Genomic DNA, 16,184 nt, shown 5'->3' with positions numbered 1-16,184 from the left:
TTATCCAGCGAGGGGGCCTGCTGATCAGACTGCTCACCCTGTCAACCTGGATAGAGTTACTGCCCTGGATACTTACTGATCCACTTACGTAAGCTGGGAGACACTTGCTCAAAAGGCTGATATTGTTCAATAACTCACAAGTCTGTGCTTTTGATCTCCCTGTAGACAGGATTTAATGAATTAAACATTTGGTTAAACTCAATGGACTCTGCTTCCTTTGAACGAAACCCAGCCTTTCAGGATCCAAATGATCTCAATTAGGCTTCAGAAAACTGTGCCAGATATGACTTGTTAGTACAGTAGTGCTAGTCTACTATACAGTAGTGCTAGTGTATTATACAGTAGTGCTAGTGTATTATACAATAGTGCTAGTGTACTATACAGTAGTGCTAGTGTATTATACAGTAGTGCTAATGGACTATATAGTAGTGCTAGTGGATTATACAGTAGTGCTAGTGTACTATACAGTAGTGCTAGTGTACTATACTGTGGTGCTAGTGCACTATACAGTGGTGCTAGTGTGCTATACAGCAGTGCTAGTGTATTATACACTAGTGCTAGTGTACTATATATTATTGCTAGTGTACTATATAGTAGTGCTAGTGTATTATACAGTAGTGCCAGTGCACTATACAGTGGTGCTAGTGTTTTATACAGTAGTGCTAGAGCACTGCACACAGTCAGTCAATCAGTCAGTGTCTCTGATAAGGAAATCAGAATCAGTCTACCAAACTGATGAAACAGCAGCCTGTGGAGTTGACTGTGGAGTCAGCAAATGCAGTGTGGCAAGGCATGATGAGTCAATAAAAGCAGATGACGTTGGTTGTGATTGTTGATGTGTGCTTGTGATTTTTGATGTGTTCTCATTTAAAGGACAATTAATTCACTTTGAGTTAATATGTTCTTGCATTGGCTTTCTAACTGATGAGAACTGTATCACTTTGTGATTGCCTCCATACAATTATACAACCAGCCTTAACGTTCTATTAAAAATAGTATTTTAGAGTGAAGCAGTGAAAGATCCAATCCACTACAAGAATAGGATGGACCTAAAAGTTACCAAAAATAGATCATTCATTCATTCTGTATTTGAAGCCGTTAAAATGTACATTTTGCATTGGAATGCACTAAACGTGTTGAACACTAGGGGGTGCACAACAATAGTCCAGTATTCCTATTGTACATTGAGTGCATTTATGAATCCCCAACAGTGTCTGGTCATAGTTGAGAAAAGTAACAAGGGCTCGAGTTGGGTTAAGAAACCAAGGCGAAAGGATAGCAAAACCAGCTCGTGAGATCAGAACATCTTAGAAAGTCTATCAACACTGACAGGTAGGTGATTGCAGCTATAGCAAGCTAGCTATTACAGTAGGTTAGTTCGAGAAGTTGTAGTTATCAAACAAGCAACGTTAATTGAGCTCATCTGTAGCTATCCTTCCACATGCTATTGCTGTCTCGAGCTCTCTTGCTGCAAATGTTAAAACTACAATGCCGGTTTTACTGGCTGATAACTTTAAGAGAGATATGTATCGTGACAACGGTAAACGGACATTAGCTTCCTATAAATTGAAATGCGCAACATAACCAAAAGTGGCACTAAACATAGCTAGCCAAACTTGCTCTCCTTTTCTGGCTACGTCATTATTAAAAAATAATAAACAACGTGCCCGCGAGGAATTCTGGGTAAAACACGTTTACCCAGCTGCATGGTGTAGCTAGAACTGTAATTACACATTCTTTCCCTATGCAAACATAGGCCCAAAGAAAGACCTGGGAATAATTTTGCCCCTTAATGTATCTCTGACTTTTTATAAATGTATGTTCAATGTGATGTAATTCAGGTTCTCACTAGGCTGTCAACCCTTCAAACAGTTGTTCTTATACAGACAGCTGTACATTCTCTCTGGATATTCCCATACCATTTACGGAGCTTTGTGTTTGTGTGAGGAGTTTTGATGAATATTGACTGCAGTGTGTACTTTACCCTCCAGGATATTGATGATGGACTCGGAGGAGCCCGAGGAGCATGATAGTGACGAGGGAGAATATCAAAGCCTTGAAGAGCAGGACATGGTCCAGTACAGAGTATGCTACTCTCATCCAAAGTACACCAAGGAGGTAAGTTTCGGCAGGGAGGGGTTATGATTCTTCTCAATTGCAGTCTATTATATTACTGTAACAACACATTATAGACATTATAGAACTGTATCAAAAATGTTTTGGTAACACCTCCATACAATTCATTGAAATTGACTTTGTAATATGTCTTTCTTTACCTTTTAGTTGGATTTCTGTAAAAAGGAAGACGTTAAGAAGAAGAGGTAGGTTTTTGCCTTTTCCAAAAGTACGGGTTTAAAGGGGCAATCTGCCATTGCTACATTCATCTTTGTATGTATAAATTAATGATACTATGGATTCTTGAATAGTATAACTTATTTTTGCCTCATGAGCTTAGTTCAACTATTTTACCGCATCAGAACCAAATATAAGCTTGTCTTACTCCAATGTTTGTAAACAAAGAAAATGTAACAAACACTATATAGCCTCAAAACATGGTTATAACTATAATTTTGATATCATGAAAGGTTAGTCATTGCATCCGTAGCTCTATGAATTTGAGAGTGGTTAAATTTCTCCAGCCCCATCCTGCTTTTTACCAAAACAGGGGCGGGGGGATGGTTCAACTGCTGATTGCCACTAATGAAATCTCCAACTGGAACAGCGTACACGACTTTTTTCATTGTTTCATATCATTTATGATTGAGTGTAGTATTTCTGAGTATTCAGCCATATTTCTGTTTCATACTGTAGATGTCCGGCAGGTCGTTCAGGGAACAACCCTGGGAGACAGAAGCGGGTTGTGTCGTGTAAGAGGAAGACCCACCATCTCAATATCTGTCGAAGGAAGCAGCCAGCCACATGGAAAACTTATGATGTGGCCAACAAGGAGAACGAAATGGCCTGTGTGCAGGACATGGAAGAGATATTCTATATGGACCCATGGGAGTTTCCACTCACTGTCCCTCATCCTAACAAGACTGATGAGGCTGGTTCAAAAAACAGTGACTACTTCACAGAGGTGTGAAATATCAGTAGTGTATTATATTTGTCTAATGTCTTTGGGGTGGGTTGTCTCATTATCTTATCATCGTGAAATGCTTGTTGTCACAAATATTTGAATGTATTCCACCACCACTCTGCTGTTTTTCAGTTGTCAAAAGACCACAACACAATGACAGAGGTGCTCTTTGGAAGAAATCTGAGACTGAGTGTAGCTTTGACCCTGTGGCAAAGAAATGTTGGAGAACTGCTTACGTATTTTTTAAGGTACAGTAGAACTTGTCAAGATTGAAATATCTGAGGCTTTATTGACACAAAGTTGTGATTGTATAATAGCAAAGCGCTTTTCTCCCTCAGGATCCAAGACACTGGTGTGTTTGTTGATTTTCTTCCAGTGATAACAAAAAGGTACATTTCTCATTTTATTTTTAGGGGTAAAAAGCAATGATTACAATTGAAGTTTCATGACATTTATTTTCTATCTTTCACCGATAGCCTTGATGGTGAGTCAGAGTCACCCAGCGTTTCCATTGGCTGTTGTGTTGACCTTTTCCCCCTAGTGAAAAAGGTCCTCACTACTCCATATGAAGAGTGAGTACCACTGTTAATGACACACTTTTCATTACAAATTCTTGAAAATCCAACTAAACTAATCCCATGTTGTCTTGCAGGCACCTGGTAGCTGGTTTACGATTGGTACAATCAGTATTAAGACATTGGTGGCCAGAGCTCTCAGCAAGTGGAGGAACTGACACACATTCTATGGATGGGTATGTTGACTCAACATGCCGACTGGAAGCTATGGAGATGTGTATTCTTTGTGGAGCAGGCACGCCCCATGTGTAACTAAAACTTCTCTGTTTTTAATGATCATTGCAGAAATATCCAAGTGTTCAAACAGCAGCTAAAGGAGTTTTGGAACCAGGAGCCTCATTTGAGTTCAGTTCCAGGAAGTGCAGGTGAAATAGCAAAGGTGGGTTCTAATTTACGGTACATGGTCATTTCAATATATCTAAGACAAGTGCAAATAGTGTTAGTGAAATTTCTGTTATCTTCGTTCTTGTTTCCTAGGTTATAGACTATTACCTGTTACAATTGCCCTGATCGCAATGGTGGCCCATGCCAAGCTCCAGTCCAGTCCTGATGACTTGTCATTGTAAAGTTGGAAACCACATACGAACACAATAGACTTGTGATACAATGATCTGCACTACTTGACTTTTGATGTGGGGAAAAGCATTACCAGATTAATTTGAGGGCTCCTAAACAGTGCCCAAAGAGTGCCTGCTGAAGAGTGCCAGAGAGCCACTCCAGACAATGATTGTTCCTTGTTATTTTTTAAGAATTTTAATTACAATTTGAGATGACCAACCTTTGTCCAAAATTGCTAACATGACTTCACCTCACTAAATTTCAATGGTATGAAATTAATCCAAAGGATGAAAGTGTGTGCAATTGATTGGTTACAGTAGAGAACCAATTGAAGTTGTGTTGGATGAATTAAAATGGTACTTGAAATTGTTTTATTGTAAATTAATACATTATTTTGAAATGAAAATGCCAGTAATGTTATGTGACACCTTTGTGTTCAGCCAGGCAGTTATTTTTCAGAGTGGAATGGTTGGCTGTTGGTTGATGGAGTCGGAGAGAAAGGGTAGAGAGAGGGAGTACACTGAGTGGTGAGAGAGAAGAGATGAGTCTCAGTGGGAGCATGTTGGCCAGTGCCGACAGCTCCAGAGTGACTGTCAGCCAGGTAGCAGTACAGCACAATGAGTTATTAGCAACCGCCACTGCCCCGAAAGCAAAGCTGAGGTTTTCATGTATTTTTAGTCAGGCTATACTGAAATACTCCAAGCCCTAGTTAGAGCCGAACTAGGGCTGAGAGTATAACTACGTTTTTATTTGTCAGGTCACATGGTTAGGAAAGATTCCTTCCGCTATTCATAAGGTACTTGTATGTGTTGTCTTAGTGCAGAGGTCCTCCAAAATAATGAAGAAATGTGTTTCAATTGTGAGAGCAAAATTGCAAGATTACGTTATAATACTTTTATTGCATCAAATGGTTGTTCTATTCAACAGAATAGAGTATTCTTATCTATTGTGTGTGTGTTCTACTGAGGATGGGCCTCTGGGAGATAACACTGACAGGAGATTTACGTGCAGGTGACTGTATCATAACCTTCCCAGACAAATTGCTAGAATGCTTAGAAAATGTGTTGGTGGTTGAAATAGGAGACAGTGCTGAGTTTCTTGGAAGGAGGCTGAGCCAGTGCTATAGCAGCTGGTCATGTGCAGGAACCCATACAATGAGTTATTGCTTTTATGCTTCTTGGTTTATGTAGAATATATGCATTTTTGACATGTGAATGAATGTTCTTAAATCTTGTAATTTTCTTTTAAGTTGAGAGGACTCTCGAAATGGGGGAATGCGAGAGCAAAGTTGCAAGATCACGTTATAATACTTTTATTGCATCAAATGGTTGTTTCATTCAACAGAATAGAGTATTCTTAACTATTGTATGTGTGTTCTACTGAGGATGGGCCTCTGGGAGATAAAACTGCCAGGAGATTTACGATGTCTTTTGGGTGATAAAACCTAAAGAGCATTCTAGAGCATGGATTAATGTTTTTGTTCTATACCGTACCAGGGAGAGATGGTTCCAGTTTGGAGTCGGAGTGACAGACACTGGTCTGTACAATGAAAACTGTTGACACAGCAGATACTGTCTGCTATGTATTATAGGTATCTTTCATACAAATCTTAACCTTGTGACCCATTCTATATATCTGTTGTTCGTCATGTCGGTTGAAAGGGGTGTATGTTGGCAATAAAAGACCTTTGTACTTTTGTCTCGGGGCTCTCAAGGAATCATCAGAGACGGTGATTCGTCGACCAGCCATCGCTATTGCAAAGCTCTCACTAATAAAGATTCAGTTTAAGTATAACTGACTTGTGTGATACATTTGTCTCTCCTCATTTGATAATACAGAAATTAACCACCACACAATTCACTGTGTATTTAATCATCACAAAGATAAGTTGTTTAGGCCTTATCATTTTGGTGCTTTGGTTAGGACATCATTATGGTGCTTTGTTTAGGATTTATCATTATGGTGCTTTGTTTAGGACTTTATAGTTGTAGATCATCTATCTTTGTAATTTTTTTTTTTTTAATCACAAATAGCTTTAAAATATAGTGAATTTTAAAAGATGTTTTTTTTGTTGTTCCACTTGATCAACTAAAACAAACTGACGTTGCAACACCAAGACAAAGGTTGCAATCTCTTCTTCTCCAGAGTGGAGGAAGTGTTTGGAAGGTGAGATATGAGGTAACCATCCCACTTGACACAGATAAGTGAAGGCTGGCTTTAACCCTTGGTGTTTCCTATTGTGACATGAAGGAAGCTTAGGCTGAAGTCCAGTCGTGACTGGCCTGTAGAGGCTGTGTGGAAAGGACTGCACCTCCGTGGACTCTGGGTCTATGGTTGGCAGCCTGATTAGCCTTGTTTGCTCTCTCTCTCTCTACCCTTCTCTCTCCGTTTAGTGCTATCAAAGTACAGTGTACTGTATGTTTGACAGCTTATGGTCACAGAGCTCAGCACACACAGGCAGTGGTGCAGTAACAGTGAAGGTAAGGGTGTTCATCCGTTACAGTTCAGTAAGTTTCATTGTTACTAAAGTAGGATTTCTAGTCATTGAATGCAGTGGACTGTTGTGCTATGAACTGTGACAGGAGTAGAATTACAGATTTCTGTCCATGTATGAAAATTGATAATTATCTCTTGAATGGGTGTAGTAAAATTGTTTGAGAAATTATGCATTGCCACTCTGTGAATCCACATGTCTGTTCACCATGAAGGAACATCCAGTTAGAAGAGTTTTGGGACATAGCCAGTGGCATTGCCAGCAGCATACCACCCTGCATCCCACTGCTGGCGTGCAGGGTTGGTCCTGGTCATTCCCTGGATGGGAGACCAGATGCTGCTGGAAGCGGTGTTGGAGGGCCAGTAGGAGGCACTCTTTCCTCTGGTCTAAATAATATCCCAATGCCCCAGGGCAGTGATTGGGGACACTGCCCTGTGTAGGGTGCCGTCTTTCGGATGGGACGTTAAACGGGTGTCCTGACTCTCTGAGGTAATTAAAGATCCCATGGCACTTATCGTAAAAGTAGGGGTGTTAACCCCGGTGTCCTGGCTAAATTCCCAGCTGTCCTTCATACCATCATAGCCACCTAATCAACCCCAGCTTACAATTGGCTCATTCATCCCCCTCCTCTCCCCTGTAACTATTCCCCAGGTCGTTGCTGTAAATGAGAATGTGTTCTCAGTCAACTTACCTGGTAAAATAACGGTAAAATAAAAAATAAAAAATAAAAAAATAATTAGCAGTAGCACTGGGGATCAGTCTGATGGGAGTACACACTGAATCCCTGGTAGCTGAAAACACACGTCTCCTGACCTCTGAAGAGCACAAGGTGGTCCTCAACCAGGGAATTAATGGTATGGACATTCATGTAATGTCATTACTAACAAAATGTAGAGATGGATTCTACAGTGAAACGTGTGGCTGTATCTGTAGCAGACTTGGGTTCAAATATGTGTATTTGATTATTTGATATTTAAATACTTCTGTGCATTTCAATATTATCAAATAATGTGGTCTAAATCGACTACAGCTATTGGAAGTATTTGAAAGTACTTTCAAACAATTTTCTATAAAAAGCCTAATATTTGAAAATATTTTCAAGTACTTATTTCCAAATACATTATTTCAAATACAAAACAGACCTGGGTTGAAATGCATGGGAGTATTTATTTATATTCGAAAATACAATGCGTATTTGAAGAGTTTCCGTCCAAAACGCTATATATCCATTTTGGTAAAACAGATTATATTGTTTAAAGAACTTATGAAAGAGGTTGGTATGTTTTTTCACCATCTAATCATGCCATGGGGTTGTTCAATGACAGACGGATGTATTTGTTTGAAATCATGATTTGATTGGTTTCATTTCAAAGACAAATAATCTTACATCCGCAGCTTTAAGTAGTATCGCTAGGTGTTGCACAGTCAAATGTGGCAAATAACTACACAAAGAAATGTACAAATTATACATTTCTGACATCAACATTTAAAAAATATATACACAGTACCAGTCAAAAGTTTGGTCACACCGACTCATTCAAGGGTTTTTCTCATTCAAGGGTGAAGACATCAAAACTATGAAATAAGACATATGGAATCATGTAGTAACCAAAAAGGTGTTAAACAAATCAAAATGTATTTTATATTTGAGATTCTTCAAAGTAGCCACCATTTGCCTTGATGACAGCTTTGCACACTCTTGGCATTCTCTCAACCAGCTCCATGAGGAATGATTTTTCAATAGTCTTGAAGGAGTTCCCACATATGCTGAGCACTTGTTGGCTGATTTTCTTTCACTCTGCGGTACAACTCATCCCAAACCATCTCAATTGAGTTGAGGTTGGGTGATTGTGGAGGCCAGGTCATCTGATGCAGCACTCCATCACTCTCCTTCTTGGTCAAATAGCCCTTACCCACCCTGGAGGTGTGTTTTGGGTCATTGTCCTGTTGAAAAACAAAGGATTGTCCCACTAAGTGCAAACCAGATGGGATGCGTATTGCTGCAGAATGCTGTGGTAGCCATGCTGGTTAAGTGTGCCTTGAATTCTAAATAAATCACAGACAGTGTCACCAGCAAAGCACCCCCACACCCTCACACCTCCTCCTCCACGCTTCATGGTGGGAACCACACATGAGATCATCCGTTCACCTACTCTGCGTCTCACAAAGACATGACGGTTGGAACCAAAAATCTCAAATTTGGACTCATCAGACTAAAGGACAGATTTCCACTCGTCTAATGTCCATTGCTCGTGTTTCTTGGCCCAAGCAAGTCTCTTTTTCTTATTGGTGTCCTTTAGTAGTGGTTTCCTTGCAGCAATTTGAACATGAAGGCCTGATTCACACAATCTCCTTTGAACAGTTGATGTTGAGATGTGTCTGTTACTTGAACTCTGTGAAGCATGTATGTGGGCTGCAATCTAAGGTGCCGTTAACTCTGTTTACAACCCCTACCTTGTCATAACACAACTGATTGGCTCAAACGCATTTAAGAAGGAAAGAAATTCCACTAATTAATTTTGAACAAAGCACACCTGTTACTTGAAATGCATTCCAGGTGACCACCTCATGAAGCTGGTTGAGAGAATGCCAAGAGTGTGCAAAGCTGTCAACAAGGCAAAGAGTGGCTACTTTGAAGAATCTCAAAGTAATATGAGATCTGTATGTAAAATATTTGCATTTGACATTTTAGTAATTTAGCAGAGGCTCTTATCCAGAGCTACTTACAGTAAGTGCATTCATCTTAAGATAGCTAGGTGAGATAACCACATATCACAGTCAAATACACAGGATACGAAAATTCCATTCCAAATAAACAATGGATAGACAATCACTAGTGAAAGTCTACACACCCCTTGCATATTCTTCACATTTTGCTGCCTTATAACTCAACCTAAGTGATTAAATTCTCAAAGTGAAAGAAAAATGATTGAACATTTTCCAAATTACTAAGAAATACAAAATGAGGATGCATTGATTGCGTATGTCTTCACACCCTAGAGATAATATTAGGTGGAAGTACCTTTAGCAGCCATTACAGCTGTGAATCATTTTGAATACGATTCTAAAATCCTTACATAACTCTTAGGGAAACATACAGTGCATTGAGAAAGTATTCAGACCCCTTGACTTTTCCACATTTTGTTACGTTACAGCCTTATTTTAAAATGGATTAAATACATTTTTTCCTCATCAAATGACACACAATACCCCATAATGACAAAGCAAAAACGTTTTTTAGACATTTTTGCAAATGTATTAAAAATAAAAAACAGAAATACCTTATTTACGTAAGTATTCAGACCCTTTACTCAGTACTTTGTTCAAGCACCTTTGGCAGCGATTACAGCCTCAAGTCTTCTTAGGTATTGAAATATGTAATGTACAGTGCCTTCGGAAAGTATTCAGACCCCTTGACTTTTTTGTGTTACAGCCTTCTTCTAAAATTGATTAAATAGTTTTTTTTCCTATACCTTTGAATGACAAAGCAAAAACCGTTTTATAGACATTTTTAGCTAATAAAATGTAAAAAATTTAAAAAATCACATCCCATTTACATAAGTATTCAGACCCTTTACTCAGTACTTTGTTGAAGCACCCGTCACGACTTCCACCGAAGGTGGCTCCTCTCCCTGTTCGGGCGGCGCTCGGCGGTCGTCGTCGCCGGTCTACTAGCTGCCACCGATCCTTTTTCTTTTTCGTTTAGTCATGTCTGTTTTGATTGTTCACCTGTGTCTAGTTTAGGTTGTTTAGTTGGTGTATTTATCTCGCCCTACCCCTTTTGTTTCGTGCAGGTTTGTTTGCGTTTTCCTGTCTTTGGTTTTGTGTGGCGTATAGTTTGTTCATTTTTTAACAGGTGTTTTTTCCTAGACTATGTTCTGGATGAACTGTTAATAAATATGCCTTCTCCGTATGTACTCCTCTCCTGCGCCTGACTTCTACACCCACCTGTCCTAGAGAGATTTGACAGCACTTTTGGCAGCAATTACAGCGTTGAGTCTTGGGTATGACGCTACAAGCTTGGCACGTCTGTATTTGGGGGGTTTCTCCCATTCTTCTCTGCAGATCCTCAAGCTCTGTCAAGTTGGATGGGGAGCATCATTATTTTTGCTTTGTCATTATGGGGTATTGTGTGTAGATTGATAAGGGGGGGGGGGGGGGACTATTTAATCAATTTTAGAATAAGGCTGTAACTTATCAAAATGTGGAAAAAGTAAAGGGGTCAGAATACTTTCCGAAAGCACTGTGTGTCCATTGTTATTTGAAAATTGCTCAAGCTCAGTAAATTTGGTTTGGAATCATTGATGGACAGCAATATTGAAACCAGTTTTTTATGCAGATTTAAGTTAGGACAGAGACTGGACCATTCAGGAACAATCAACAACTCCTGAAAAGCCATTCTGGTGTGTCTTTTGCATTAAAATTTGTGTAATTGTCCCGCAGAAAACTCTATCCCAGGGTTAGGTTTTCAGAAGACTGAGGCGTGTTTCCTTTGATCTTTTTACCTGGGCTCTGCTCCTTTCACATTTATTTTCATCCTAACAAACTCCCTAGTCCCTGCAGATGACAAGCATACCCATAACATGATGCTTTCACCACAATACTTGAAAATACAAAGGGATCAACAACATTGCATTCATTCCACATTACAGGCCTGTATGATAAAGTGAAAAGGAAGCCTGTGTTAAAAAATCCACCTCAGATCATACATTCTGTTTTAAACAAGGCCGTTAAGTAAAACTGCAAGACAACATGGCAAAAACATTCACTTTTTGGCCTAAATTAAAAAACGACAGGTTTGGGTCAAATCCAATACAACACAACACAGTGAAACCCTCTGTATTTTCAAGTATTGTAGTGGCAGCATCATGTTATGGGTATGCTTGTCTTCGGCAGGGACTGGGGAGTTTGTCTGGATCAAAATAAATATGAAAGGAGGAAAGCCCAGGTAAAAAGATAAAGAAAAACCCGCCACAGTCTTCTGAAAATCTAACCCTGGGATAGCTGTTCATTTTCAGCGAGACAATGACACACATTTTTATGCCAAAGACACACCAGAATGGCTTTCCAAGAGGTGTTGAGTGTTCCTGAGTGGTCTAGTCTAAGTCCTGCTTGAAATTCAGAGACAAGGTTTGAATATTACTGTCCATCAATGATTCCCAACCAAATTGAATGAGCTTGAGTTATTCTGACAAAAACAATGGACATATGTTGCCCTAATAATTATGCAAAATTTGTAGAATATTATTCAAAATTATTCACAGCTGTAATGGCTGCCAAAGGTGCTTCCACCAAGTATTAACTCTGGGGTGTGAAGACTTACACAATCAAGACATCTTTGTTATTTTATTGTTAATTAATTTAGACATTTTCTCTAACTTTCTTTCACTTTGAATATGTGGAGTAGGTTTTGTAGATCTATAGGGAAAACAATTCCATCCTTTAATTGTCCATCCTTTAATCATTTTATTTAGATTTACCTTTAAGGCAGCAAAATGTGAAGACTGTGCAAGGAGTGAATAGACTTTCACTAGGCACTGTATAGCATTTTGCAACAAAAAACAAAAAACATTTCAATATTTCAAATCTATGAATAAAGCATCTGAACAGTACTATTTTACACTCACACAAGAAGGCAATCATAAGCAATCATTTCTGATGAAAAAACACCAATATGAAAAATGTGTGTATATAGCATTTTGGAACTGTGTATTTCCAAATACATTCCTACACTACTTGTGTTTAAAAATAATAATAATCAAAATACTTACTTCCAAATACCTTAAATAGTCTGATCTGTAGTTGTCATGTATCATTTCAGGGGGATTTAATTTGGGCTTTACATTTTATTGATTGAGAAGGGCTTTACTTCTCTGATGATGTAGAATGAGAAGCCCTACTGTATGTGTGGGCTATGTGTGGTAATTTTAAGTCTTATATCTTTGCTGATAGACAAACAAGTTTTGTTTTGAGTCTCCATTATTCTGGAGATAGTTCAAATGCCAAAGTCTAGACCGAATGACTTATTGACCCTTCTGCATCATCGTTTCTATACACTTGTTACACGTTTCACATTTGTTATCTGCTAATAAGAGCAATAGTGTATCGTTGTGACACACTTCTGTCATACTAAACAGCTGAGAAATTATGTTAGAGCATTGATGTTTGATGACACGTTGAAATCCCATGTGTGTTGGAACTGCCAATTGCCATGAGGATTAGTCCAACGCTGAAAAGACAGGGAGTGGCAGTTTAAAGGGATACCTCGGGATTTTGTCAATGAAGCCCTTTATCTACTTCCTCAGAGTCAGATGAACTCGTGGATACCATTTTTAGCCTTCCCTGTAGCTCAGTTGGTAGAGCATGGTGTTTGCAACACCAGGGTTGTGGGTTCGATTCCCACGGGGGGCCAGCACAGAAAAAAAAATGTATGAAATTGTATGAAATGTATGCATTCACTACTGTAAGTCGCTCTGGATAAGAGCGTCTGCTAAATGACTAAAATGTAAATGTAAAATGTCTCTAAGTCTGCATCCTGTATGAAGAAAGTTAGAGGTAGTTTTGGGTGCCAATGCTAATTAGGATTAGCGCAATGTCTGTAAGTCTATGGTATCTACTAGCATGCTAGCAGTTGCCATAGACTTCCAGTCATTGCGCAAACACTAGTTAGAAACTTCCTTCAAACTGCATGCAGACATAAAAATCTACCAGTTCATCTGTGTCTGGGGAAGTAGATAAAGGGCTTAATTTCCAAAATCCTGAAGTAGCCCTTTAATCATCATCATAGTACCTTGAAAAGGTGTAAGTAATGCTTCGAAAAAGCAATCCAGATTATCTGCTTTGATTTATTCAGCTTGACCTCATGTTACCCATCAACTCTTTGTACTGTGGGTGTTAATTCAGTTAGTTGCTATTTCACCCTGCAGAGTACCCCAGATACTGTTATGAGATGTTGATGGGTTCAGGGGTTCAGGTCAGAGTTGGAGTCTACCTGATTCAGTCTGGTGACTACCCCATCCTGGCCTACTGCACCATACAAGAGGGTAGTTGGACCTTAGTACAGGACATCACGGTCAACAGCAGCGTGGACTTCAACTGCACCTGTGTCGAATACAAGCAGGGTTCCTGACTGGTGACCACTGGCTGGGGAACGAACTCCTCCACCACCTCCCCCAAGGGCCTGGATGCTACAAGCTGTTTGTCAAGCTAGTGAACAAAGATTACCATCACCAAGATGGGCGAGTATGTCCTTTTTATGGTGGAGGAAGAGCGGTCTGGGTTCAGGCTGCATCTTGGTCTGTTCCAGGGCTCTGCCTTAGACGCTCTCACCCAAGACACAGAGAAATACCTGCATGACAACCAGAGGTTTACCACCATGGACCGAGACAACGACAACTACTTCCAGAACTGTGCCGAACTGAAGTTTTGGGGTGTGGCAGGAGGGGGCTGGAGGTATGATGCCTGTGCTGGAGCCAACCTAAACCGCAGGAACGTCATGTACTGGCAGAAGGACTGCAACAAGGACCACCTGTATAAGTACGCCTGGATGATGGTAAAACCCTCGGACACAGTGATGGTTGTCAACACTGGGGACTGTAGGAAGAATGAACTGTGAGTGTTGTCTAGAGATTAGGTTGATCAATACCATAGGTGTCACGCCCTGATCTGTTTCACATGTCCTTGTGCTTGTCTCCACCCCCCTCCAGGTGTCGCCCATCTTCCCCATTATCCCCTGGGTATTTATACCTGTGTTTTCTGTCTGTCTGTTGCCAGTTCGTCTTGTTTGTTCAAGCCTACCAGCGGTTTGTCTCAGCTCCTGCTTTTCCCTAGTCTCTCTTTTTCTCGTCCTGCTGCTTTTTGACCTTTGCCTGTCCTGACTCTGTACCTGACCACTGCCTGTCTCTAACCCAGAGCCTGCCTGCTGTCCTGTACCTTGGCCTCTGCTCTGGATTATCGACCCCTGCCTGCCTTGACCTGTCATTTGCCTGCCCCTGTGGTTACAATAAACATTGTTACTTCACACAGTCTGCACTTGGGTCTTACCTTGATTCCTGATAATATGCGGTTGTACTTATGCAGTGGTTCTCAAAACATTGTTTACGTAATAGAGACAGTTCAACACGTTTAATTCAGAAATACACAGAGACAAAAATACTGTAATATACTTGTCACAATTTTTTTTAAGTAATAAAAAATCTATTGTTAAGTCTCCTCCTCGACCTTCTCCCCCAAAATTGCAAGTGCAGTTTTTTTGTAGTCTAAATGATCACCGATACAAAACATTTTGTGGTCATGATATGATAGCTTATTACACGTGTAATACAACATTTGCAGTATTTTTACTCACTCACCCAATATCACTGAACGAATAACCTATGTATGTGTTGGTTGTTGGTAGAAAAAACAATATGTACTGAATAAAATAAGATTCTATACAGTACATTTACAGTAGATTTTCTTATGATCAATTGCAAGTAGTACTCAGCGATGTCATTATTATTCTTTTTTATGTTATTTCTATCAATGGGTAGATGAGAATGATACAGTCCAATACGGAATGACCAAAACAAAGGCCTGTATCCTGAGGACAGATGGACGTTAAACAGATTGTAATGAATACATGACACAGAACAGTGCATGAATCAAACCCTGCTCTCCCCCTGAATGTAAATGTGTAGAGAGCTGTCACTGTGCTAAGTGAATTATAGTGACCCTGGGCAGATGAAATCACTCCCTGATAAGATTTCATCCTTGGGTCTTAACCGTCAAACAAAGAGGTACCCACTAATTCTTATCTGAACTTGATGACGTCACAATGACTTGGGTGCAGTGAGATCAGAACAACAAAAACCTGTACACCAAAAAAAGTATATATACCACCCCCAAAAGGGCACTTGGCGAGTGGGAGGGCAAAGGGGCAGGTGGGACGGCACAGGTAGAACCCTATCTGTGCACTTGCCTGGTCAGGTGTATACTTTATGCGGAAGTGTCCCATGAACTATAGCATAAAATCACGTTTTATGAAATTTATGTGCACTTTAAAGCTGCTGAGTCGATAATAAAAGTAATAGTTATATAGAAGAATTTGATACTGAAACCTCAGCATTTACTTTAATCAAATCTCTTCCCCTGTGTTTCTGTGCTGTCTTGCTTCATTTGGACTGTGTGTTTGCGCTTGTGGAAAGATTGGCTGTTGAAGGTTTTATTGTTTGTATCTGACTAAAGTGAATGCCACACGTGAACAAGGCTTTGATGAGTGTACAATTATTTGTTATCCAGCTCGCTTTAAAACCAAGTCAAAAACTGTGATAGCCCTTAAAGCAAACACAATGTAGTCTAACATAATACCTATAAAACAATCAGATTTTTTTTTTTTTTTAATAAAATATCTCTCACTTTTTTGTGCATGTCGGGTTATTTTTTAAAAAATATTTTCATATTCAATGATGTATTGGTGTACAGTGTCAACATTTTCGGC

At 39.7% G+C, this 16,184-nt stretch overlaps 1 protein-coding gene and 1 pseudogene across 1 annotated transcript; both read left to right on the top strand.

The window, feature by feature from the left end:
• The first annotated feature begins 1,178 nt into the window (after positions 1–1,178).
• Positions 1,179–6,003, top strand: LOC106610835 (KATNB1-like protein 1). The gene is made up of 10 exons (XM_014210451.2): positions 1,179–1,332; positions 1,992–2,118; positions 2,284–2,321; positions 2,812–3,079; positions 3,212–3,327; positions 3,418–3,468; positions 3,556–3,651; positions 3,732–3,830; positions 3,940–4,033; positions 4,132–6,003. Exons 2-10 carry the CDS (start codon positions 1,999–2,001, stop codon positions 4,162–4,164), a joined length of 915 nt encoding a protein of 304 aa, XP_014065926.1. The 5' UTR covers positions 1,179–1,332; positions 1,992–1,998; the 3' UTR covers positions 4,165–6,003.
• A 7,295-nt stretch (positions 6,004–13,298) lies between these two features.
• Positions 13,299–16,042, top strand: LOC123744618 (fibrinogen-like protein 1-like protein; annotated as a pseudogene).
• The last annotated feature ends 142 nt before the right edge of the window (positions 16,043–16,184 follow it).

This window comes from Salmo salar, chromosome ssa09 (assembly GCF_905237065.1).
Source record: "Salmo salar chromosome ssa09, Ssal_v3.1, whole genome shotgun sequence".
Classification (NCBI taxonomy): domain Eukaryota; kingdom Metazoa; phylum Chordata; class Actinopteri; order Salmoniformes; family Salmonidae; genus Salmo; species Salmo salar.
The sequence above is the reverse complement of the archived record's forward strand: the minus strand, read 5'-3'. Positions and strand labels throughout refer to the sequence as shown.

Excerpts from the sequence above, each read along its gene's own strand:
- LOC106610835 (XM_014210451.2), top strand. The coding sequence starts at position 1,999 with ATGATGGACTCGGAGGAGCCCGAGGAGCATGATAGTGACGAGGGAGAA. Across the intron at positions 2,119-2,283 it reads ATCCAAAGTACACCAAGGAG|TTGGATTTCTGTAAAAAGGA; the intron begins GTAAGTTTCGGC and ends TTTACCTTTTAG. Across the intron at positions 3,652-3,731 it reads CTCACTACTCCATATGAAGA|GCACCTGGTAGCTGGTTTAC; the intron begins GTGAGTACCACT and ends GTTGTCTTGCAG.